This window comes from Rhamphochromis sp. 'chilingali', assembly GCF_963969265.1.
Source record: "Rhamphochromis sp. 'chilingali' genome assembly, chromosome: 12".
NCBI classification, from domain to species: domain Eukaryota; kingdom Metazoa; phylum Chordata; class Actinopteri; order Cichliformes; family Cichlidae; genus Rhamphochromis; species Rhamphochromis sp. 'chilingali'.
Window position 1 is genome coordinate 1,478,195 of NC_137939.1, and position 27,333 is coordinate 1,505,527.

General features: G+C 43.1%; 1 protein-coding gene across 3 annotated transcripts; it reads left to right on the forward strand.

The window, feature by feature from the left end:
• Positions 1–1,974: 1,974 nt before the first annotated feature.
• LOC308407526 (uncharacterized protein) lies at positions 1,975–26,814 on the forward strand. Of its 3 annotated transcripts, XM_080899226.1 has the most exons (6): positions 1,975–2,094; positions 4,893–5,056; positions 9,365–10,236; positions 10,789–10,880; positions 23,388–24,212; positions 25,517–26,814. In XM_080899226.1, the coding sequence occupies exons 3-6, from the start codon at positions 9,371–9,373 to the stop codon at positions 25,549–25,551; spliced, it is 1,818 nt and encodes a 605-aa protein (XP_080755352.1). In that variant the 5' UTR covers positions 1,975–2,094; positions 4,893–5,056; positions 9,365–9,370; the 3' UTR covers positions 25,552–26,814. The 3 variants fall into 3 exon arrangements, with proteins under 3 accessions (XP_080755352.1, XP_080755350.1, XP_080755351.1); XM_080899224.1 differs by lacking the exon at positions 25,517–26,814 and having other exon boundaries at positions 23,388–25,508; XM_080899225.1 differs by lacking the exons at positions 1,975–2,094; positions 25,517–26,814 and adding an exon at positions 3,626–3,761 and having other exon boundaries at positions 23,388–25,508.
• Positions 26,815–27,333: the final 519 nt, after the last annotated feature.

The window sequence follows — 27,333 nt, forward strand, 5'->3', positions numbered from 1 at the left end:
AGAAGTGACTGACGTAGATCTTCATGCTATTTTAATGGCTTCTTTTTTGCCCGTTTTTCACAGAGAGACAAACAAACTGCTCCAATTACATTACCTCTTCCTCAGCTTTCACCTGAGCAGATTAATAATAATAATAATAATAATAATAATAATAATAATAATAATAATAATAATAATAATAATGTGGGCATTCCCTCTTAATTATGTGCTGAGATTATACATGGCCTAAAGTGAGAGTGTACTAATTTGCAGAAAGAAGCAAAGCTCAGTGGAAGCCACTTGACATTAAAGTGTGCAAGAGGAGCCCTTTAATGAGCCGTTTTCTGTTGGTGGCATTTGGTGCTGGCAGATTCAATGACAGGCAGTGTTGATGAATGCAGTCAGATTCTTTCAGTTCCCCTTTTCCATCAAGCTGAAGTGAAATGGGATTAGCTCGTGCAGCATGCATAGAATAAATGAGACTAATTGCAGTTCAGGACATCAAGTGACAGATTCATTATTGTCTTGTTGTGTGCCGAGTCAGTGCTCACGTTTTCATAGTGCCACTGACTTCAAGGCAGCCTCGCATCACCACATGAGCAGCATTCTGCAGTTTTCTATATGTCATTTATTATTTGCTTCATCGTTTGGTCATTAACATGTAATACAAATAAGGACAACTGCTGTCTGTGTTGTCCCTTATGCTAAGTTTACCCTGACACAAACAGCTAACGCCTTCAAGATGAACCCAACAGTATTCAGCGATCTGCAGAGCTGTGACTTCTGGAAAGTGTGTGCATGATGTTGTTGTATCTAACCTAAGACTTTGAAGGTTGCAGTAATGTTGCAACATCCACTGATCGTTGTCTGTCATGTAGTGAAAGAACAGCCTTCTTGTTTGTTGTGTTGTGCAGCCTCAGTCACTTCAAGGTTCCTTATATTGTAAGGGGAAGAATAACATGGAGACAAAAGCTATAACGTGCCGAATTTGTTCAGTGAGATCACAGATCGAGTGATCAGTAGAAACTTTCTCGTACAGATTTAGTGTAAAACCAAAAAAGTGGTTGGATATTAGAAAGGTTTTAGGCACTTCATTCTTGGTTTCATTTTGTAGACCCAGAGGGAAAGCCCAGTTTTTATATGCAGACTGTGTAACTGCAGTGATCAGTGTAATGATTTAGCTTTCATTTTTACAGCACCTCCTTTTTTATTTAAGTATTTCAGAGCTTCTTATTTTTTCTTGAGACATTAAATAAATAATAATAAAATATAGGTAATGCATGTCATATTTATTACCATATTTAACAATAAAACATAATATTAGCAGGTCTGCCTTGATTCTGTACCTTCACTAAACCTTCTGGCGTTGTGATTTACAGCTTTTCCACCGGTTAGACTTTGCTTGAACTTGCTGGTCTCAAACTAACATACTGTAATATGAAGATGATACTCTGCCACCATCTAGTGGCAATCATACATTCAGACAAAGCAGAGTCATAAATCCAGTAGGAACAAGCTCAGATGCTGAAGCACTGTTCTAATTAGATGCTGTGTACACTTTCACAGAGAACTATGAACTTCCCCTCAGCTGCAATAGCTCTGTTTTTTGTTTGTGCTTCCTTCCTTCTTTTGTTTTTCTTAATTTCATTTGTCTCGGTCAAGCTGCCCATCTGAGGCTCCGTGTTCCAGACAGCACGGGGTCAACATGTTAGAGCGGGGCCCCCCTTCCACCCCACCGTATGCCCCTCAGGGTGACAGTGACACAAGTGTCTCATTGTCATAACAGCGTCTGTCAGGGTCTGTCTCTGGGGGGGGGGGGGAGATACATGCCTTGGGGAACGTCAGAAGATTAGCCGTGACATTAACCCCCACCCAAACACCCATCACACACACACACACACACACATATGCACGCACACATGCATCAATGCAGATGGCTGCACACTCCTACCCATAATCCTCAGTCACAAGTCACTTCCCGTTTCACGATGAGACAAAGCAACAGATCATGTGTTTGTTTTTTTCTGCTTTTGGCTGACTTTGTTGGAGAAGTTTCGCACACTTTAATCTTTTCTCTCTGTAGCTGGAAAGCAAAGGAGCAACCGTGGCATTAAAGTGAGTATTTGGAGGTCAGCAGTAAAGTGATTGTGGTCGAAAGCATGAAGGGAATGCTGTAGTATGTGCCTGTAGTAGGAGGGAGGGGGGATGTGTGCAGTATGCATGTGTTCTAATAGCAAACATCCAGTTATTGTGCTTGGTTTTCATTGTTTATGCATCTCTCAGCATGCAGAGCCAATTCTTGATCAATATGTGATCAGCCATAGAAGGCTCAGGTTGTATTTTCCTGCCAAAACAAGACTATAAACAACCTAACAGACCCCAAAGTCTCACCCATAGTTAGAAACTCTTAAGACGTAACCAATAACTGAAGCTGATCCATAAGCTACTTTGTAAAAGGGAAGGATGGGATTCTGAATTTGTTGCATGTCACAGTCTTCATTAAATATGCAGCACTGGCTCTTATAATAGTGGCTCGAACTCTTGGCCAGCACAGCAGAAATATGAGCAGAGATGCAGAGAGAGGCACAAATGTGGCCGATGATTACAAAAGGTAACAAACGTAGAATTATCACAATAAGAAGTGCTTTTTTTGATAAATTCATAAGAGTTTGTGAATAAATTGTAAAGATGACCAGAGAGATGTTGCCCAGCAGTAAAATGACATAAACCAGCAGTGATTTAACCGCATTTGTCTCTCTGTTGATGTGATTGTTTAATTCAAGTAGACCTCCTAATGTCTGATGAGATCTTTATAGTCCTCATAGTTTATGAGTATTGAAAAGTTTGGAAGACAAGCTCAAGGTCAGGTATCTGGGATGTTTTTGTAATGTTACTCCGAGTGTGTCACCTGGGAAAAGATGCGAGGAAAGGGTTTACTCTGCACATGCTTCTTTCTCCATCACATCACCTCCTGCTCTTCTTTCCTCGCCTTCGTTTGCATCACTTATCTCTCACTCTGTCTCGCCTCCCCTCTTTTCATTAGAAGCGTGGGACAAATTAGAGGAGTGATGGATGAGCTGCCCTCCTTCACGATGCCGGTTCATTCAGGCATGCACACTGATATATAAACAGATACAGAGGGCGGATGTGTGTCTATGTGTGTGCCCGTTTGTGTGATTATGTGTGTTTATAGTGACGTGCACATTCTCATTTGTCGTCAGAAAATCTGTCATTAAGGTGGCACTTTTTTTTTTTCCTGTCATCCTGATTTCCATGACCACCAATTAGGTCTAGAAAGCCAGATGATGGGTTTAGGCTTCTCACATTTGTGGCTACATCTGCTTAATTACCATGTATTACTCACACTATAGAGGCAGCCGTGATTGCGCTCGCACAGACACACAAACCGCACTCATCCGGCTAATGGACCAGCCGGGTCTTTGCTAGCTGGGCTTATATTTCACTCAGGGAGAGGGAGGGAGGGAACGAAGCCAACAGGTCCATTATTGAGAGAGAGCATCATAGACAGACAGGGGGAGAGAGACCGGGATGAGGGGAGGAAAAAAGAAGGAGATGGGGATACGGCTGCAGGCGTACTGCGGCAGCAGCAGAGCGGCATGACGTGATAGGGGAGTAGAATGACGGACACACAAACACACACACACACACACATGCTTGCAGCTCAGAGGCCAGCCAGAAAAAGTAGAAAGGAGCTGAGGCAGGGATTGAGCCAGCCACGCTCTGCAGCATACAGATCCGACTCCAACTGGAGACTGAGTCAGGTGAGTGAAGGCTCGTGTTTACTTTAGCTAGTTAATATTTCAGATCCTTCTCTAATTCTAAGTACATTTTTGTCTTGTTTCCTGATGAATCTGTGTCTCTTGTTGAATATATTTCATGTTGATTCTAAAAGCGCAGAGTTACTAAACTCTAATACGAGGACTATGTTCATGGTGCTGTGACAGTTAGAAAAATAAGAGAGAAAAGATGGGCCAGTGAAGACGAAAAGAAAGAGAGCAGCAGTATCTACAGGATGAAATGATTGGCAGTTGACCTGAGTCAGCAGCTTGGATGTATGACTCAGTAAAGCATGTGTGGTATACATATTGTAGCGTGTGGTACATTTGGTTGATATTGAGAAGAATGGAGGCAAACTGCTGCTCCCATGGTGATATTTATATTGCCAGTAGTCGGGTTATATTTTCTCCTGTTTACTTTGTGGGTGCGTGTGTTTGTACCCTGGCTTCTATAATAAGAGCATGTGCAGAGGACGTGTTAGACAAAGATCTTTTTTTATTTAAAGGAGTACAGCAGCTATCCTCAGTACATTAAATACTCACACAACCCATTTTATCACACCAGGCGAGGCTCATTTACTTTACTGTCCCAGTGCAATTTGGAGACTCGAGGTTCGGAGATGACTTTGTGCTGTGTTGTGGGATTTCTGATGGTGACACATTATGTGTCATTTTGGGTAACTTCATGCCAAATACATTTCCATTTTGGTCAAATGAGTCATGATAACATAAACACTCTTCAGTTCTTGTGTGTATGTGCGTGTGGTCCAGGTAGTACTCACAGTGTGTGAGCTTAACCCTGTTTACGCCGTCACATAATGATGGTGTGTTTCTTTTGTTTTATAATGGGGACGAAAGCTGTTCCCCAGAGTGTCAAACACGATACTTTACAACGAGAGCTTGCTGTTTAGAGTAAGCCTCCAGAAAATGAATCTAGGTTAGTGTAATGCCCTCTGAGGTCGCAGATACGTGACTGTGTTCTTTGAATCTATGTGCCAAATGACTTTTTTTTTCCTTTTGGCGAAAGGTTAGAATCAAAGAAAGTCACTTTGAAAATGAGTCACCTCGAAAGAGAGGCCCCTGATTGGCTGAATGTGTCATTCCTGTTTGTTCAAGCTTCCTGTCTTGGTGAATGGTGAGGAGCTGTGAACCAATGGGAGAGCAGTGGTGAGGATGCAACTGTGATCCAGGAAAAAACAGCCCATTGTTCCTGGGACGTCAGAGAAGTGTGACCTGCTTCTGGCCGGCTCCGTCTGCTTAGCCCAACGGCGCACTGACAGGTAAGACTTTCGTGCGACACAGCAGAGCCTTGAAATTGACTCGTATGTTCTTTTTGAGCTAAAAATATTGCCACGTTTATCTTATGATGACTTTCTTTTAAGAAAACTGCCTTCCCAGGAATTTGTTGTACCACTGGGTGTCACTAGCTTCTCTGCTCCACGGCAGGACTTTACTGCTGTTGTTCTGGCTGCTGTCATAGTGGAGGTGATTAATTCAATGTACTGTAGTTTCCAGCCTGTGTGACACACAGGCACTGCTGATGCCCTTCACAGACAGAGAGGCCTGTGTTACCAACTCATGTATTGATTTTGTGATGAGTCAGAGGGTGTTCATCACGAGGGTGAGTGTGCATGTCTGTGAGAGAGGATATACACGCTTTTCTCATAAGATATAGAGTAACTCAGGTCAGCCACAGGCCGCCATGGGAAAGCTGAGCGAAATCAGTGTAATGTTATTAAATTACACTGTTAACATGTAGCATAATGCTGGCTGCAACGCTATCCTTGTTCTTCTGTCCTTCAGGAGATAAACCTGATATGGCTGATGTTTCTGATAAGTGTAAAAGATGCTATTAATAAGCCTGCATAATTCACCTCGCAGCTATAATTAATGATAATACGGGACTGTAATGAATGAGACGCTGTGCTCCTGCAGTTGCAGACAGTACCCAGTAGATGTCAGCACCACCCTAGCAGAGTGAAGGAGAGACCGTAGTCGGTCCATGCAGTAACCCACACAATAACTACACTGATCTGTAGCAAAACCCCAGTTTCTCTGTAGGCTTCTGTGCTGTGTTTGCGTCAGTGTACAAACACGATGATGTCCTTCAAAACCTCAGGGAAAAGGGTTTTATTTATTTCAGCTGGTTTAAGTATGAAAGCTAAATCATGATGTCAGCCCTGAGGCCCGGGTCTGCAGAACTAAAGACACAGTGACTGATAGTGATGGCAGATTGATTTATGATTTAAATTCAAATCAAAAGTGATTGATTGTTCAACTATTTTGTCACACAATAAGATATGTAATTATGTTTTTAGCTATTAAAGTGCTGTTTGCAAATACTATGAAATATTAAACTAAGGTGAAGCTTTACAAATATGTACAATGAAGCTGATTCTGATGCTAATGAAGCGCTAACTGTCAAACTAATGAGCAGCAATATAAACATGGCTTCATGTTTTTGCGTTTGCACGTGCCTCAAACAGTAAAAATAAAAACGCTTCTTAGACCAAACTCATTCCTTTAGACACAGACATCACATGGAGTTAGACGTACAGTGAAAGGAGCCAACAGACGGTGTATTGTAAAGTTTTTTATGTGACAGGATGATACAGAACAAACTTTGAAGCCTGTAAGTCTGAACACATGACAAATACAATGTATCCAACACATGTAAGACGTTTGTACTGCAAACTATCCTATAATAACATAACTGAAAGAAATCAAACTAAACTAGATTATTTTCCCATAACTTACAGCTGTTGGTTTCAGTCACCTTATTTGTATTTCCTTCTTTTACACACACACACACACACACACACACACACACACACACACACACACACACACACACACACACACACACACACACACACACACACACACAGCCTGCTTTCCCTAGCCCCGCCCAATAAACCTAACCCTGAAAAATGAATGCCTAAACCTTACTCTAAACCTAACCATAACCTTATTGTAACCCTGACACTAAACCACATTTTGACTGTGGAAAAATGCCTTCAAACTTGTAGGGACCAGGATTTTGGTCCTCATAAGTATAGTAAACTTCCCCTTTTTAAGTCCCCACAAAGATATGAATACACACACACACACAAACACACACACATCACCATCAGCAGCTGAGCCCCTGTATGTTCTTATACAGCCTGCAGAAGTGTTGGTGTGACCCCGGCATATCCCCAAGGGAAAATCAAATTTTCATACAGATAGACATCGAGTCAGCCCACACCTGTGCTCCTGGAAATCCTAGCAGGACCTACAGCAGACAGAAAGAAATTCTGATGCTCATTTTCTGTCTGGACCTCCCAAGAGATGGAGTGTGTGAGGAAGACATACAGAAACAGACAATGAGGAGGGGGAGGAATTTGTAGGGAGTAATAGGGGAAAAGGAGGATGGATGATCACATCTGTCTCTGTTTACCTACTGCTGCATCACTGCAGCTGTACGCTGCTGCGCAGGCCTACATTAGCATCAATCAAAATGCTGCACAGCTCTTAGTTGCTTGTCTTAGTATGTCTGATTCTATAAGTAGGTGGAAGGAAGGCCTCCTGCAGAGAATCCGTCCTTTTTCTTCATCGGAGTTTCAAGCTCAAGCAGTCACTCTTTCTCCTGCTTTTCTCAGACTGCTGGAAATGTGTGTCTGAGTGATCCACATGACACTGTGTGCAATGCTGTGATTAGATGCACTGTCAAATAATCCAGCACTTTATCCTTGTGACTTTGATGGCTTAATTTGATACATCAGTGCTTCACTAAAGACAGCTTCCCACAAAGTCTTCTGGCAGCAAAAGTTTTGCTTTTTTAAGACGGGGCAAGTAGGGTTAAGCATTAAATCTCTAGTATATTTCTAAGTATGTCTGCGTTTGTGTGTGTGTGTAATTATAATACACACACTCAGACCATTTTTTAAGTGCAACCAGGAAGAGAATCTAGAGTGAATTTGAACATTTCAATATATGCACTCACTGGACATTTTATTAGGTAAACCGTGCTAGTATTGAGTTGCACCCCCTTTGGCCTTAAGAACAATCGTCAGTCTTCCTCTTATAGATTCAACAATGTGCTGGAAACATTCGTCAGATATTTTGGTCCTTGTTGACATGATAGCATCAGGAAGTGGCTGCACTGTGGTCCTAAAGCGTGGTCAGTTACAATACTCAGGTAGGCCGTGGTTTTAAAAGATGCTTAATTGGTATTAAGAGGCTCAAAGTATAACAAGAAAATATCCCCCACTCCATTACACCACCAGCAGCCTGAACAGTTCATACTAGGCAGAAGGATTCATGCTGAGTATGCCAAATTCGGACTCTACCATCTGAATCTTAGAGACTTATCAGACTAGACATCATATATTTAATCTTCTATACTCCAATCGTGGAATGTATGTGCAAGTTGTTGCCTCACGTTCCTGTATGTAGCTGATGGGAGTGGCCACCAGTGTGGTCTTCTGCTGCGGTAGCCATCTGCTTCAGGGTTTCACTAGCATCTCACATTCAAAGATGCTTTTCTGCTTACCTTAGTTGTAACGAGTGGTTATTTCAGCTACTGTTGCCTTCCTACCAACTCAAAGCACTCTCTATGACCTCTGCTATTAACAAAGCTTTTTTTCCTGCTGCTCACTGTATATTTTTCTTTTTTTGGACAATTCTCTTGTAAACCGTAGTCCTAGTTGAGCAGCAGTTTTGAAATGCTCAGACCAGCCCGGCTAGCACCGAGAGTCACGCCACATTCACTTACAGCCGCTTAAATCACCTATCTAACTTCAGCAGGCCGTCTTGAGAATGTCTACATATTAGAGGAATTGAGCTCCTGCCATGTTGTTGGCCGATACTTACGTTAAAAAGCAGCTGTACGTGCACTTGATGTTTTTTCCGCCTTTTTTGCCCTCCCTCCCTGCCTTTCTCCCAAACTCACTGCCTCCCTTTCCCCTCCCAGCAGAGCAGCACGAAGCAGCAAAATTATATGAAACGTTTCACTTGATCAGAATTAGCATAGGCGGGCTCACAAAGCTCAAGCAGGATTTCGTAGTTCTTGGAGGGTTTCTGTCATTCTGACACAGAAGAGAGTAAGAAAACCAAGGACAGTCAAAGCAAATAAGGTGAGCAACATCCTGTGCCTCCTCTGAAACTGTTATATGTATGCATTGTGCCGGGGTAAGTGTGATGTTGTATTGGAGTTCATTTTCAGTATTTGTTTTTCAAGAACATAAGGATCTACAAGCGTATAAAAAGCTGGCACGTGTGTGTGTGTGTGCATGTGTAAAAAGCTGGTTTTGTGTTTTTAACTCCTAGCAGGCAAATCTGATTTCTTAGAAACTCCATGCTCCGCTGAAAATAAGTTCACCTCGTGGTTTACCATGACTCATTTTGTCATATGTACTTGGCTCACATTGCACAGCTCTGTGAAAGGAAAAGCAAATTCTCAGCCTGATTAGATTAGTAGAACTTTAACACTGACTCTTAATGTATAACCAAACCCTTTGGGAAGGCTTTTAATGATCTCATGCTATTGTGAACATGCACTCACCTAACTTTTTAACTTTTTGTTGTCTTTATGTCTTTTGATTTAGGTCACAATGAGTGGGGGGGTCAACGTGAAGTCAGTTCCCCGTGGGCCTCCCTCATCAGGAATACCCCTCCCTCGCAGTCTTCTGCCTTCCTCTCCTAAAACAGAACCACGCCGCCGGGCGAGTGACCTGCCCAAGCCCTCGAAACAGACCCCTAAGCACACGCCAGCGAACACACCTGCACACTCCCCGTCACTTTGTCCAAGAAACTCCAGTATCCCTGGGCCTTCCTCCACAGATGCCCTGAGAGATGCCTGCCTTAAAAGTCAGCTCTTCCAGCGAACCGGAGCTCTTCCAATTCCCCAGGTGTCAAGATCTGCCTACAGCAGCCCGCTGACCCAGCGCCGAGTACATCCGCCACACTCCAAAGACACGCTAGACCTGGGAAAATCGCAAATCCTCTCCCAATTACCCCAGGATGGCAATCGCAACAGAAGCACCTTTGCAAATAAGAATCAAGCGTATGGAGCCGGCAACCTACGTCCACCGCTCAGTTTTAGCAGAGGAGACAATTCAAACATTGTAACCCAAGCAACGGCTGATGCGATACCAGGAAGGAAGGAAGAGCCTCCAAAAAACCATCCAGCCAAATCTGTCATACTCAGCAACTGTAACATTCGGCCCACTCTTCTTTACTCAAACCAGCACACCATCAGAGATCATAGTGACTCTGGCAGCCAATCAGATGAGGAAATGGGAACTCCTGAGGATAGCAGTCCAGCTTCCTCTCCTCTTCCCTTACCGCTGCCAGCTATCACATTTACCATGCCAGTAACATCCAAGCAGGTTGTTGATACACAGGATCGGGAGGCAACATCTGAAGAGACACACATACCCAGAGTCAACATGGCTGCTGTGGCTCCCTTCAGTCACAGGTAAGGGGTCTTTCATCACACAAGCACAACTGAAGCAAGAGTTATAAAGCCTTCCATTATGAGTCCTTTACCACTGACCCCCCCTGTAATTATCATGTGATCATTTTCTTTACACATAGAAGTCATCCTCAGGACACTAAAGACCTGCCACAGAGGCCTCAGTATCTTTTCCTGCAACACACACACTTGGAGATTTTCTGGAGCAGAGCTGATTGTTAAAGTGTCTTCTTGTAGCCCCTGGGCTGACACCGTATACTCCCATGCACACAGTTTTTTATGTTACTAGAAGCACAGTGTACAAAATCTACATTTAATAAAACATTTGAAGTTTCTTTTTTCTTTATTAATGACAGGATTATACACAGTTCTTTGCACATAACTGTTTCAGCATTTTTCTGTTTATATGATTTGCTTTTGTGGAAATAATTGAGATGGTCATCGCCTCTCTTCTTCTACTGTCATACACAGCAGGTTATGCATTTGATTGTAAAGGATATGATTTGCATGTTCAGTAACAGATGTGTGATGGCTGTGTTTGTGATGTGTTGACAGGCTGCAGGCACAAGTGAGTGAATTTTCTGTGGACGAACTGAGTGACTGCTCATCTGGATCCATAGAAGTCTGCTGTGATGACCTGACACCAGGTTAGACTCACACAGCAGTAACACACATCTCCTCTCCTTTCTCCCTTCCCTTAGCTAAACAAAATTTGGTCCAGTTTTTTCTGCCTCGTTAATATTAGGGCACCAAGATGCCAAGAGCACTTCTGGCAGGTACGAGTGATGTGTGCTTTCTGGCAGCCAGACGTTTACTGCGACAGAGTCATAAGTGGCGTCAGACACAACAAGCCAGTGGCTGACCTTTGGCTCTCATTGTAGAACCTGAATAGACTCAGTGAAAGGGACAACCAGTCTTTGTCCAAATGTATGTCTGTCACGCTGCAATTCATCAGTCGTCAGGAGCCATGTCTGAAGTTAGGTGGTGTAGTTTTCTGTGTGCCTGGGGTTCTGCTGAGTACCGTAGTCCCTGGATGAAGAGATGTGCTCAGGATGTTAGGATGAAGGATGTTGACACTGGTGATGTGGGTCAGTAATGGGATGAAATGGGGCACTTCTTAACTTGCTGCCAGGCAGCATTATATGCACATTGATTTCATATTCATCCAAGAGCTGTTGTAGAGTTCGAACCCATTCTTCCCTCTCACAGTTCCTCTTTTCAGATTTCGTTGACCTAAAAAGCCACAGTCCCAGCATGACCCCATCCCTGTCCTGATCCTGTGGCTTTTGAGTAATGGTTTGCTCTGTACGCACGGCTATAGTTACGCATTGTAGTGGTCAGTCTGAGCCCAAGAATGTCAACGTGCTTCTGAGAAATGACTTTTTCAGTGGCTTAGTGAATCATTCCTTTTGATGTGGTGTCAGTTAAACGGAAAGAAGATCAACTGCTTTTTAGTTATTATATGTATGTTAAAATATGCACAGTGTAGTCCGAAATAGTTATACTGGGTTTACATATGCATCACACTGTGCCATATATTAGGTGAATTACAGCTGTTTCTATATGTAATGTCTACGTTCAGGGACAATATAGCACAGTGTCAATTAATTAATAACTTAAACCTGTAAAGGTACAGTCAGTCATTAATTAGTGGAAAAAGAAAGAATATTGAATTCATAAATCTGAGCCTTTCTTATACACTTAGAGTTAATCCATAAAAAATGGACAGGAGTGGGTACTGGTTTGTGCAAACCGCCATGCTGACCCGCCATCTTGAACACAGTGGCTGACATGGAGATCGCTGTTCTCCTTACTCATGTTTTATTTATGCAGCTTGAGACTGGCCACATAGATAGTAGAGCAAAGGCAGAGGAGAAGATTACTTGTAGGCGTTTGCGTGCTGTGGAGGCAAAATCTAATCAGTGTCTACACCTTCAGGCTCAAGATATGAAGGAAATGAAAATGCAAAGCAAAGATGCGACTGGTATCTCTCAACCTCTTCCTCCTTACCCCAAGCCTCATTAACTGAACTGAAGTTAGAGCTCTAATGCACAAAAGTGCACAAACATGCTTATTTATTCCCAATATTTTTGCCTTGTCTGGACAGCTGACTAAATATTGGCTAAACAACAATAACAGCTGGCTGTAAGCTAACAATATGTCAATTAGTCTTAAGTGTCCTAAAAATCACAGTTTCCCTGTGAAAGCAGTTTTGATTACATTCTGAGTGTCACAGTGATCCACCAAGAATATTTCACTAAGAGTGGCTAACAGCAGCTAACAGAGGCTAACAGTAGCTATCAGAGGCTAATAGCAACACTTAACAACAGAAAAGTCAACAAGTCACCTCAGTATTGCTGCCATCGAACAGAAGCGAGCTTCACTGACTCATCAACTTGGATTGGAGTCCTTTCACAAATATTTACGGCGTCCTCTAGACTCACCCAGAGTAAATACACATGGATACCTGGCAAGCAACAGACAGACAGCCTACACTAGCTAAATGCTGGATGCCTTCATTTCTTGCAGCGCATGCATCTCTACAGATAGCTGTAAAGTACAACTTGGCTGCTTGGCACAGAACTACAAGCTCAAGGCAGTAGTTTGAGTTTGAACATACATTGTGTCACAAGAATAGAGTTATTTGCAAATGAAACCTTTATAAAACCTTTAACCATCTGGTTGTGGAAAAGGGGGATGGGAACTGGTGGTGGACCAGCCCTAGTCTTTAAGGGCCTCTTGCTGTCTTGGGGCTAGTTTTGGCCTTTTAATTGGTGCCTAGCAGGCGTTAGAAACAGAACCAAAGCATCTTTGACTCCTCTGAAGCTGCATTTACATGGATGGTGGGCTGGCACTGTAATAACTGTAATTTAGCAAGTGGAGGAAGGGAGGGAAACGGGGTGGAAAGCAAAGTTTGTAGGGAAGGAAGGAGGGAGAGGAGTGAGAGATGAAAGGAGAAGACCAATGAGGTCAGTGGGTTGATGAATTTCATTTTGTGTAAGGAGGACAGAGAATAAACAATAAGTGTGTGCACTGAGATGAAAAGACAGATTATTAAATGTTGGTTAAATTTTTACAAACTCCTGGTGGTGAGCAAACACGATAAAGCCCAGTTATTTGATGTGGGACTGGCTGCTCTTTGTGGCGAGAGTCGATCTCCTTAAATGTAATATTCTCTATATGCGTTAGATTGAATCAGGGAAACACGATCCGCTCTTACATCTTTTAACTGATACCCTAATGAAGATCTGAACGTTTAATGTGATTGTAGGACCATGTGCTCTTTCAATTAGACCCCAGAACTCCTGACCCTATTACTCTCTAGAGAGGTGTATCTGAGAATGGGCTTTTATCCGAGGCTGTGTGTGTATGTGTGCTGATGTATGCACAAGTGACAGTGCACAGATGGCTTTTGAAAGATAAATGTGACGTGGGTTGTGTATCATTTTTCATCCCTGCAATATTTTGTCCTAAAATTCCCAATGGACAAAATGTCGCAGTCTCAAGTACACACACACACACACACACACACACACACACACACACTGTACAGACACCTACAAACACCATTCATATAGTGAAGGATATAAAACATCACACATCATCCCACACAGACCACAGACACCAGTACATGTAGGAAACAAAAAAGAAATCGAGGTATGACTGGCTAATTTTAAAATACATGGCTATAATTTAAGAATCAACATATCAACATATAAGCTTGCATAAACAAATATGGTATATTAGGGCTGTTCGATATAACGATATATATCGGATGACGATATAAAAACGTCTATCGTTTCATTTTACGCTATCGTTTGTTTCGTGGTGTCGCAAAATAAACTGTTTACGGCAATATGTTTTCATGGTTTTGATGGTCACTGTAGTGGCTATATTCATTTCTTAAAGTTCTCTCTTTCTCTTATATTTAATATCACCACACTACGGACGGACAAGCGCCTGTTTTTATGGGTTGTCGTTAGCAACAACGACGGTAACACCATCGCGTGTCCGCTTCTTTACGTTCCACATAAACCTTTCACAATAAAGCTCAAGATCCTGTTGAGACTTTTCAAAATAAACTGAATCACGTGAAAGAGCAGATTATTTACGGATGAGAAGCAAAAAAATAAACCTTAGACTCAAACGTTAGAACAGGCTTTTCCCCGCAGCAGTAATAAATACTCACAAAGAAAACGGCGGCCGTTACAACTTATGTTAGGGCTGCTCGATTATGGCAAAAATGATAATCACAATTATTTTCACTGAAATTGAGATCTCGATTATTTGACGATATTTATTTAACCCTTTAAGACCTACCATAGAACCAAGTCCGCCAGAGCTTATATTATATGTTTACATGCTGTAGTGCCATTTGTGGGAGCATTTCAAGTTGCTATACATCAATACAACTGTTATAGCCCATATTTTAAAAATATGTATGCATTAAGTCCATAGTAATTACATTAATTGCAAAAAAGTGCAATAAACTACAAAAAAATTGAAAATCATTTTTGGTTTTTTTACATATATTTCTACTTGGAGAAATTTAAGAGGCTTATCCCTCAAAACTTTAAATACAAAAAAGTTGCAAAAAATAGTTTACAACAACAGGAAATTTATTTTGAGTGTCTTCATAGTTTTATTTTGGAGATACAGCAATTTTTATATACTGCAGGGAAAAACAAAAAACAATCCTATGATGCAAATTTGCAAAGAAAACAGCATGTGCATCAAAATAAACTATTTCCAGCAGTGCAACTCGAGTTTTAAGCATCCCAGAAACTATTCAGAAAAGTCAAACATGACTTATAAAAACACCAGTATAGGCTTTTAAGGTCTACAAGTAAAAAACTACATTTTCCGCGAAATGACGTCACTTCCGGTTTCGGGCAGGAAATGGCGGACATGCATAGTTAGGGTGACGTCTGTGTCAATGTGGGACGTGTTACGAACAGCTGATCGGATCGCCAAAGCGTGTTTCTGGAGTATTATGTTTTTGTTGCTGCAAGCGCCTTTTATGCAATTTTTGCAAAGCTTTATGGGGAAGGAAACCGTGACCGAGGACAAGCTGATGACATAAGCTGTAAGTACAACTCCTCTGGTTTCATATGCAAAACAAATTATTGCTAGCTTACACGGTTCAGGTTCTACAGGGATTTAAAAATAGTCACACAAAACGGAGCGTGCTGCTCTGACCGGCTTTAAAGGGTTAACAATGTGTTGAATAATGACTTTAAAAAATAATATAAAACAGTGTGCAAATACTGATAACAGTGCAAATGTTTGCAATATAAGAAATCAATGAAAAATGTCAACATCTATGTTTAGTGAACTTTGCAGTGTTGCTCTGTGGTGCAGCTACGACACCGTAGCAAAGTTTACACACTGTGTCTACTTGATCCACGTCTGACTGAACCCATAATGTTTCCAACCACTGAAGTTTTTTTTTACCTCTTTTTAACCAACGGCCGTCACTCTCCTCTCCAAATAACTTCTGCTGAGCTTTCCGAGCTTCCCTCGGGTCCTCTTCATTGTTGTGACGTATGTTCGAAATGCAGAGAGGTGCGCTCGATTTGCCACACGGAGCAGGGCGAGAGTAAAGCATGAGGGAGGGGCTAATAATCGGCTCAGTCATTTTTAATGATCGTTGAAAGCCCAGATCGTAATCGTGATTAAAATTTGATTAATTGAGCAGCCCTAACTTATGTCTAAAAATGTATCGTTTCATGCATCGGTTAAAACACTCGACTCCAGCTACAGGACGCCCAGCTGGAAACACTTCACGCAAGTCGAGCTGCCCGAGATTCACAGAATTTACAGAAAATGTTGCATTTTTGTGATTTATATCGTTATCGGACGATAGATGTCTTATATCGGGATATGAGATTCTGGTCATATCGCACAGCCCTATGGTATATCTTTATTTACCCTCCTGCAGGTCAGCGTGTTTCTTTTTTACCTCAGTTTGGGATTATCTCATTTAGCAAAGTAGATGTTAAAAACCCCTCAGTGCCTTTCATTTTAAGCTAGAAACAGGGAAATCTTTAGTAATGAAGGTTTGAAATCAACTTACTGTTTATAGATGTCATGCTTGCCATGCCTTTAATGCCCCTGGACAGTCAAGCGAATAGCATTTTGGTAAACCTGACTGCATCTACTAGACAGTGCGTAATCCTCTTTGGCCAATCTAATCGGGGAGACATATGCCGAGTTGGCGTTGGATAGTGATGAGTGGTTTAGTAGCTTTAGGAAGATGATCAGACATAAGAATGGACTAGATTATCTCCGTGCTCATCGCCTGCAGTGAGGCAGCAATCACTATTTATGGTTTAATGTCATGCCTTACTTTATATTTGACCCAAACCTTGAACTTTCAAGATGTCTGTTGTTCACTGTTGGGGTATAATGATAAAAGCCTCCAGTTTCAACATATCTCTTGGAGTAGTTGTTGTGCAATAGGCAGTTGATTTATCCCTCTCAGGCTCAAATTAAACTTTTTGTTGCTAATGCACAACCAAGTCCTGCAGTGGTACTTCTGAATAAAAAAATCTCATAAAATATGTATGTGGGGTGATCAGGTTGTTAGTTTTTAACTGTTGCAAATCGGCAACGCCTGCCTGGAGAGGGTTAAGACGCTACGCTGAAGACTAAATGCCACATCTCCTTGTTTTGACTTCGCACTACGCACCACTACCATACAGTTCCCATTGATCTAAGAGGTCTTAAAGTGTTAAATTGCTTTAGCATAGCATTAGCCTCCTAAGACCCGAACTCTTCCTCGGCAGCATTTTTAATTTCTCTTTGATATTTGGGCACATTGGGGCCCGATGAATGTAAAAACAAAGAATTACCAGATTTTTTTTTACCTTATTTTTGTTTTTTTTAAAAAAAATAAGAGCCACATATGAGGATATTCATTTAAAATTTTGATAGAACAGTAGCAGTATAATGTCCTTGTAAGTGGATATCAGGCCCTTGTAGAACAAAATTTAGTATTTTGGTCTGAATAACCCAAAATGTGATGTCCACATATGTGGACGCAGGTCCCAGGAGGTTAATATAATTAGGGAAAGCTCCATGTATGGTTTTGTAAGTAAGTCATAAAAATCTTAAAATGAATTTAGTGACTTAGGGCAACAAATGTAGAGACATAAGAACTACAGTAATATGGTCCTTTTGGTGTGAACTGTCTTTTAAGGATGCCATCTATTACAATATTCCGTTTTACCAGAGATAAACCATTTTGTCAAAGAGGACTTAAGTCGTGCACGGTGGCACGGTGGTGAGCACTGTTGCCGCACAGCAAGAAGATCCTGAGTTCAATTCCACCATCAGGCCGGGGTCTTTCTGTGTGGAGTTTGCATGTTCTCCCCGTGTTTGCGTGGGTTCTCTCCGGGTACTCCGGCTTCCTCCCACCGTCCAAAGACATGCAGCTTGTGGGGATAGGTTAATTGGATAATCCAAATTGCCACTAGATGTGAATGTGCGAGTGAATGTGAGTGTGAATGGTTGTCTGTCCCTGTGTGTTAGCCCTGCAACAGACTGGCGACCTGTCCAGGATGTACCCCGCCTCTCGCCCTATGACAGCTGGGATAGGCTCCAGCGCCCCCCGCGACCCTGAAAAGGATAAGCGGAAGCGAATGGATGGATGGACTTAAGTCTGGTTGTGATTTTAAGATGATAAAATAATAAAATGTTGTTTTTTTTCTTGCTATTACATGACTGGTAAACTTGTAATAGTCAGTTAATACATGATGCAATGCTACATCTTCAAAAAATCAAAATGAACATCATCTGTCTTACATGAACAGGATATGAAAATCATTTCCTTTAAAAATAGGAATCGAGCACCTGGCGTAGGGCCTTCAATAGACCCGTCTACTGTTCACTAAAACCTCACCAGAAATGGTCTCAGTGAAATGTGCCCAAGAGTTTGACTCAGAATCAGTAGCAACGGGTTATATGGAGTTAGGGTTTTTAAGGGAAGCATGTAGAGGTCAGCAGATAAGAAGCCAAGGACTGATCCCTGAGAGCCACTGCAGGTCAAAGGCATGTGTTTTGAGTTACCGTTGCCAATAGCAACAAAATAACTGGTCGCATTCAGTCAAGTGATATTTCCAATATTTTTAAAATCCAGAAAAACAACCCAGTCTTCAGTTTATGTCAGAGTAGCCACCTCCTGTTGTCTGCTCCCTCCCAGGGTCATTTCCTCACAATGAAGAGGGAACACAATAATGCACAGCTGCATTACAGAGCTGGAGATGAAGGAGGAGAGAATGGAGGGAGAAGAGTGAATTGAGGAACGGGTGAATGAGTGCATACGCAAGATGCTTCTTGACCTGTGGGGTGACTCCTAGCCCAGGGAGTCAAGTTAAGTCACTCATGCGTGTAACCTGTCTATGTTGGAGCACACGCCCACGGACACAGGAATGAAGTCACAAGTACATCTAATTAATAACCCACGGGGAATCAAAAAACACGCACATACCAGCATATAAACACACACTGTAGCTTTAGGAGGTTTCAAATTAATGTTATTTATTTATTTTTGGCAAATACTACTGTTCGTCTACATTTATACGCATGATGATCCACTATTGCTTGCACACCACGCTGTAGCTAGGCAACCACACTCAGGAGCAGATCATTATGGGATACTCCTGGGAAATGTGCTGATAATGTCAACATTGGGGCATGTATGAGGGAGCGTCTACAAAGAGTTATACCTTTTAAAACACACAAATTCTCCCTTTTCACATCCTGCAAATATTCCCTGCATTTTAGTTGGTTTAGCGGGAGATTTGACCAACGTCTGGCATTCGCTCTGGTGGTGTTTTCGCTGGATTAGCTGACTGATGCACTCACATTATTGTCACTGATAGCTGAATTTCCCAAATGCTCAGGCCAGTGACTCATGCTGTGCATCATCAGCGCTCGATAAGACCACTAAAGAGGTGTCATTGTGAACAACTCGCTCCCTCATTCACGCAATTCCGCTAGGAAGCCACACACTGTATGTATCAGTCAGATTGCCGTTTCAGTGTTTTGTGTGTAAACAGGACATTAATAGCCATGTCATTGTGTTTGCGCTGTACCAGCATGTGTGTGAGTATGAGCTGTCCCTCGTGGAGAAGTGTGTCATGGTCTGGTATTCTTCTGTGTGTCCTGTGGACCCCACGCGTTGGTGTGTTAGCGGACAAAAGCAAATGTAGCAGGAGTGGCGAGGCAGCGAAGCAGGATATCCCCTCTCTGTCTTACAGACTTCCTTTGCTTCTCTGGCAAACACACAGAGATCCTTCCTCACCCGTCCTCTTCCTCCTCTTCTCACTTTCTTCATTGACTTGCTTTCTGGGCTATAACTTGACTGTTTTTCTTTTTTACTTTTCCCCCACTAATATCATCTGCTAGGCTTCTTTGATGCTCTCGGGTCTCCCCTTGTTTTGACTTGCTCCGTTTTTCTGCATCTTCTATTCTCAATCACACTTCGTCATTTTCTTCTCACGTCCTCACTCCGTTGTTGCATGCCTCATCTTCATAGCAACTTTTATTTTTACTCGTGAAAACAAACTCAAAACAAGAGGAACCTAGAGGGAGTGCGTGAGAAGTGAGAACACATGCCATCTGCTTAGCCTGAATGGGAACTGTTCCTCTACAAGTTTAGGGGTCCGCGTTACATGCAGTTGCACCTAGATCTGCAGATCTTTCCTCTTCGCAGTATTTTTCCTTTAAAGGTGGAAATGTTGTGCAAGTTTGTAAACATGAATATAATGTGGTACACAGTGTCTGTGAGTAAGCGTGTCCTACTGGCTGCTTCACATGACTCCTCCATCAGAGTAGTGGCGGATCTGTTTAGAGATGCTAGGCCAAGTATATTCATGCAAAGCACTGAGCCAGTTTCCTTCTGTCTGTGTCTGTCTGCCTCTCTTTCTGCTTCTGTTTCACCCTGCTTTCAAACCATCCTTTCACTCTTCACACGTTATTTGTACTTGTCTCTCTTGCCTTTGCTTAACTTTGCTTAAAAGTCTCTTTATATTGGAATTAAACTGTTTGCCTGATGTCATAAGAAGTTTCCCAAGGGTTCAGACACTGTGGTCAGCCTCCGTCTGCCTGCCTCCACATACGCGACCACACACACACACACACACACACACACACACACACACACACACACACACACACACACACACACACACTACGAGTCTGCTCCGTGCTGAATGTGTAGCCTACTGCTGAACACTGGCACTCATCACACTCTGAAACTGCCAGTGTCTTTGATGTCGGGCCAGATTGCTCAGGTCAGTTAGTCAGGGTGCACAGACTGTGTGTGTGTGTGTGTGTGTGTGTGTGTGTGTGTGTGTGTATAGAGGGAGAGAATATACAGCATGTTTACATCAGCCATATAAAGGTGATTAGACTGTGGAGCCAGAGAGACCAGCACTGGAACAAACAAGTGGCTGTGTGCTGCCAACACTTTACCTGCATGTATATGCTTTCAAGAGCAATGACGCGTATCTGCACCACACGCATCTGTACACCACAGACCTGCCTTGTATGTGGTCACTCACTAACCTTAATCCCTCATCAGGGAGGTATAAGAGCTGACGTACAGCACCTATTAGCCTTAAATTACACTCCTCATTCGCACTGCTGGCCTGCTACCTGCCCCCAGAGCCCCCATAACTGTCTCCAGGCACCTCTGGCTTCAGTGTGGCATAACCACCTCAACATTGGCCCTTTATTAAAGTTTGCTGCCTCTAATTGATGGCTATAGCTTTTTCACAATAAAACATCCATAGAGCGTCTGTATTTTTGTATGTACTCAGCTACTGTATTACACACACACACACACATTCAAGGCCAAATAGTTTTTAGGCTAAGGGCGAGCACGCACACTAAGAGCCTGTCATCGTCACTTTTAGGTTCGGCTGGCGCCAGTTTGGTTACTGATAAAAAACGAGCCGTTATTTAAAGCGCCTCTCTAATACTGAGTTTGGAAAGTGTGCAAACAGGACGTTGCTTGTTTCCATTCGGGTTTAGTGTCAACTGATTTATGCAAATGTAACAGAAAACGGCCTGCTTGTTTGAATACTGCTCCCAGCAGTTTGAGGCCTGATAACGTCATAGCTGCAGGCACTACTGCCTGCATATTACAGAAAATCGACATACAGTAATGGTAATACGCCCAGACCCTAAACACTCCACTCTGAGAACCAGTTTTCAGACAGGATGCATTACAACGCAAAAATAAATGATGGCGCAAACAGCTATATTGATTGTTAATGGGTTATGATGGACTTGAAGTTCGTTTTATAACCTGCTGTCATTATTACCTGTAATGGGGAATTAAAACAAATACATCACTGTGCTGTATTATCAGATCTCAAGCAAGTCCTGTGTGTTACGAGAAATCAGGAGAATAGATTCTGCAGGTGTTTGAAGTGAACAGTGACAGGCATGACGATGATAACTGCTAAACAATAAAATGATAAGGTGGATGAGGAAGAAGAAGCTCTTCTTGGTCCTTCTTTGATTGAAATGCCATGTCTACCGCAATCAAGTGACATAGCTAAACGTGCAAGAGCAACCCAAGGCCCAGGACCGGAGCTTCGGCTTCTCTGGGCCTGTCTCATCGATGTGACACACTCATAGAGAAAAGCCCACGCACACACTCACACACGCACGGGAAGACGGACAAAAACAAAGACGTCAACATCCATTCACTTTAGCCACGCAGGCTCATGTGCGCTCGCTTTAAACACTGAGGTATCGTCGGATGGATTTCGAATGTGATGAATCTGTACCCTGAAAACTTAATTGCGTGTGCATCTGATTTAACTAGAAGGCAGGGAGGGGGTGATGCTGGAAACAAGGAAAGGAATAAAGGGAAATGAGGAAAGAGCGATGGAGTGGTGTGGTGATATGTGGCCGGTGGGGAGCGGGCGTTTAGCTATATGATGACCATTTGGGGTCTTTTAGCTACTAATTGAAGCGTGTTTAGTGGCCTGTGTTGTTGTGTATTAAGCACTGACAAATGCATATCCTCGTCTCCTTGGCTGATCCTGCAGTCATGGCTTTTCCCCCCCAGATAATTTAAATCAGCTTAATCACGGGTGGGCCTCTGGTGATCAGGGCACGTAAGGAAATCTAAATATGAATGGATGAATAGAGCAGTTAATGTGATTATGAATAATTGCTGAGGGGTTGGAACAGTGTGTGTGTTTCTTTGGGGTGGTGGGGCATGTTTTGATTCAAAATTATTTAATAACTTCAAAAGCATTGAAGTTATTAAATAACTGGGCCTAAATATAAATGGATGGAGACAGTAGAATTCAGCGTTCGCATTCAGAGCATCCCTCCCTCATGAAAAGAAATCTTTTATTACAAAACAGGAACAGCAAAAAGCTGAGTTTATGGGAAATGCTGGTAATTTGTCGTCAAGCCCTTGTGTTTGCACTCACTGGTGTGCAGCATAACGCAGCGTATGCGGCGTGTGCTTGAGAGAGAGAGAGAGAGGCAGTGAATCAGCGAGTGGGAGGAGAGAGAGAGACAAGAAGAAGGAAAGAAGGGTGGAAAGGGGAGGAAGAAGGAGAGGGAGGGTGAATGAGGCAGCGGGGGTAGAGTGAGCAAGGCAGAGAGTGAAGGCGAGTTAGAGGGAGGAGAGAAAAAAGGAGGTGGGGGACGTCGCTGCTGCGACCGTTTCTCTTGTCAGTCGGCTGCTGTGTGCCTGGCGAACAGGAGGGAGCGCAGAGCAAGGGAGAGAGGAGCAGAGGGGGACACGGAGAGAGACGCTGGTCAGTGCTGTGCTTTATTCTGGCAGCACTATTGTCATCTGTGCGGCTCCGGGAGCTGCAGACATGCTGTGAGGGAGTGGATTTAGGCGCTGGACGCAGATCTGCAGATCCATGGATTACCAGCAGTGAGTAAGGCTGTCACTCTGCTAACCCACTCATCATTTGCAATAGAGGGGTGAAGCCACAGTCTCTCACTACGGGGAGTCTGGCTGTCTTGACCCTGGAGTGAAGAGGGAGTGCAGACCAGACAGTCTTTGTCTTGTTTTTTGGCTTCCCCTTCCTTCCTCCATGTCTTTCAGTGTTTTTCGCTTGTGTCTGTGTCAGAGTGTATCATTGATGCTGTTGCTTGGGTCTCTGCAGGAGGGATGCTGGAGGCTAATGTGGCTAACATTAGCATGACGGCTAAGCCCAGAGAGCTGGACCTCAGGTCTGCTGCTGTCCCCTGCCAGGATACTTCATCCCAGGCCATGGCATCAAGGAAACCACCCGCCAAGCCCTCTGCTCTGCCCCAGGGGCCTGTGCGTCCCTCTGGGTCAGAGCTCAAGGTCTACCGGCCCACCTCCGGATCTATCCCCATTCCAATCCCCAGTCAGTCCGGGCTTCGCAAACAGCGTTCACTCAGCAACTTGTCTGTGCTCACCGATGCTGAGAAGAAGCTGCACCTGTACCAGTCTACCAGGTGGAATGATGACACGAGCCGTCCTGGCACTGTGACCAACAAAGCGGGGCAGAGTAAGGCAGGTCAAGCTGGTGGTGGGAGACCACCACTGTCCCGGACACTTTCAAAGTCAGAACAGTCTCTCTTTCAGGGGAAGCCAAAGTCTTTCTGCTCCCCTTCTGTGACTTCTAATATAGGCAAGCCAAGTCGAATCCCTGCACCTGGCAAACCACGGGGACCTTATGCTGAGGTCAAGCCAATTAGCAAGGCCTCTGAGACAGCCCAGAATGCAGATACAGACCCAGCTGATCACCCAACCAAAGCAAACTCCAATGGAGCTGGGACTACTGGAACTAATGGCAAGAAACTAGGGGAGAAATCCAAACCTGCGGCTCTGTCAGCGGAGGAAAAGAAAGAGAGGAAGGGGATGGAGGGTGAGGACGATAAGAGCTTTTTAAAGGTGGATCCAGAGTTAGTGGTTACAGTCTTGGGAGACCTGGAACAACTGCTGTTCAGCCAAATACTGGGTGAGTCTGTGATTTCTGTCCCAGTTTTTTGGTTACTTTGGGTTATTTGTTCTCACTTACAATTGGCTGCAAAGATGTGAGGTTAATTACTGTTTTAGTGGAAACTGAAACACAGAAACAAACGGTGAAGCATTGTGACTCTACACACTGAATATCTCTGCTCTTCTCTCCTTTCCACACCCAAACCTTTTCCTCCAGCTCTGGCTCTAGCACCAGCATCAACAGTGCATTTTAAATGAGTCCAGTCTCTATTGCAGCACACTACACTGTGTATGTGTATTTGAGTGTGTCTGTGGTGTTTTATTTTAGTGCTTTTCACTATAAAATAGTGACAGCCCTTGATCTGAAAGTGGTGAATTTCCCCCTGTTGACAACACTGTAAACAGTTACACAAGCTTGGTTCAAATGTGCCAAATCAATCTTGTGCCGTATGCATTTGTGTCTGTACGTGTGTGTATATGTGCATGTGTACAAGCAGTGTGTGCTCCTACAAAGAAGCTGGAGTAAGCATTCCCAGGGCTGACATTGTTGTGTTGTTGATAAATTAGTCAACATACGCTGCAGTGTTGCCTCCTCTCATTTGACCCACTGCCACAGTGTGCTAGATTTACATTAATGCACCATTATTCCCTGATCTCTGTGTATGTTTACATCTCTATTGCAGCAACCTCGATAGCATGGGAACGTATTCTAAAATTAGCAGCACATTTTAACACCAGCAAGCGTATGTATTGGCTACTGCATCACTGTATGTAAACGGCATCTTTCTGCCGGCCTGCCAAAATCGGTCAGTCGTTAATAAAGGCCGTGCGAGTGGGACTGGTGGGAGTGTTGTCCTTCAGTCTGTAAATAAAACGGCCGCATATTGAGCCAGGCTCCGGTCACAGTGGGCCACCTATTTAGCCTCGCACCACTCCTTCGCTCCCTCGACCCCCTCACCCCCTCTAGTTTCATTGATCTCCGGGCCACTGACAGATGGTCACTATCCACCCCCACCCCATCCCCCTGTTACCGGGGGCAACGTGCATGAGGAGTAAGGGGAAAGTGAGTGGGTGGCGGCATGGGCAGGTAGCGTTCGAGCATCCGCGCGGTCACACGTGTGCTCAGATTGTCCATGGCAGCGCTGGGACACATTATATATTCCAAGTTCTTGCTGCTGTGGGTGTGCCGTGACGATGGTGACTGAGTTTGTGATTAATAGGTCAAAACAGAGTTTGAATCTGCACCTTTCATCCATTATTCATTCACACACACACAAACTCGAGAGCATTTCTCTATTGCTCCTTCTCTTTCCATCCCTCTAGGAGTACCAGATAGCATCAGAGAACGGGTGAGATGAGAAGAGGAGTGCAGTAGGTCGTAATATCTCGCTTGATGCAAGGAAGTCATTTTCTGCTCATCATCAAACCTTTATCTTTGCTCCACTCTCTTTCACTCTACACAAGCCTGCATCCTGCAGCACGGCCCCAAATCGCAGCATGTTTGACCTTGCCCCAGCAGCCCTGTGTGTGTATCTACTGTGTTGTTTGTATCATCTGTGTGTGACCTTGTTCCTTGTTGTGATGTTGCTGGCCACACCTACACTGAGGCAGCCAGGTAGGGAGGAGGGAGATAAAAAGAGAAAAGGAGGATGACAGGAAAACCTGGTAATGATGGAGATTAGCGACAAAAAAAATGGAAAGGGTATAATGTGATTCATGGAGTGAGACAAATGAAAGAAAGAGACACCCTGAAGGAAAATAATAGTAATAGGCGATGACCTATATTTCTATCTGAGATTGAAATGACTGAATGCAGTGTAGCTTTGGGTCATTACGGTCTCTTCTTACCTGCCAGAGGTTTATTACTGAAATGGGCAAGTATGTAGGGTAGCTTTGTGTGCATACTCATGGAAATGTGTGTGTGTGTGTTGTGCTTGTATGTGTGTTAGGGAGAGGTTAATTGTAACTTGCCCTGTAGCTTGCAGCTGTGGGCTCATCCTTTATCGTATCTGCTTCTCCATTTCCGATGGGACACTTGGCTAATTGGTTTCTGCTCCGTGTGCTCTGTCATGGAAGATAGATTATGGATGTTCAGTGGATCATTCACTGAGCAGCTCCTTCAGTGGGAGACTGCGGCACCCACGGTGTGGGACGGAGAGATTTCGCAGGTCTTTCCTCCCCACTGCTGTCAGACTCCACAACAAAGACTTTAACTGAACAAACACACACATCCACACATGTGCAATAACACTAAGTGCAATAATCTTTTCTGGCATCGTTGTATTTTTACTCAGTTGTATATAGCATTCGTATTCTATTTTTATCTTATTGTATATTTTTATTCTATTTTATTCTACTGTATATAGTATATTATTTTATTCTATTCTGTACAGCTGTGTACTGTATTTATTCTTATTGTATTCTAATTTTTGCGTCATAACTTTTGCACTGTCCACTTCCTGCTGTGACAAAACAAATTTCCCACGTGTGGGACTAATAAAGGTTATCTTATCTTATCTTATCTTATCTTATCTTATCTTATCTTATCTTATCTTATCTTATCTTATCTTATCTTATCTTATCTTATCTTATCTTATCTTATCTTATCTTATCTTATCTTATCTTATCTTATCTTATATCCACTCTTCTTCCTATATACAGTCTCACCTTCTGCTTTTCCACGTCCTGAAGACACGAGCCTGATGGATCCCTGTAGTGTACCGTATTACGAATTGATAAATGAACCTTAATTTGGTCAAGGCCTTGTCGTTATGGAAGCTATGTGCTAGCTTTGAGCTACTGCGAGTAAAATATGTGCTTGTGTCTTGTGCATGTCATTTTACATGACATCAGACCACATGCACTGAGACGCTGTCCTTTTGAGATGAGCCTACAGTAACAGGTAAAGATAATGAAGATGCCATTGAACTATAATGAGGATGTGTAACCCAAGACCATCAGCTGTGTGCTTGAAAGGGGTAAACCCCTCCCACACGCCAAAAGAAAGAGGAAAAAACAATCCGGATATTTCAAGGTTTGGCTTTTATGTTTATCTTGTGAGGTGATTTGGGATTACTGTTCGCATCATCTGTTTTTCTGTAATCGGACATACATGTTTAACCACTGAGTGATGAAGCGCT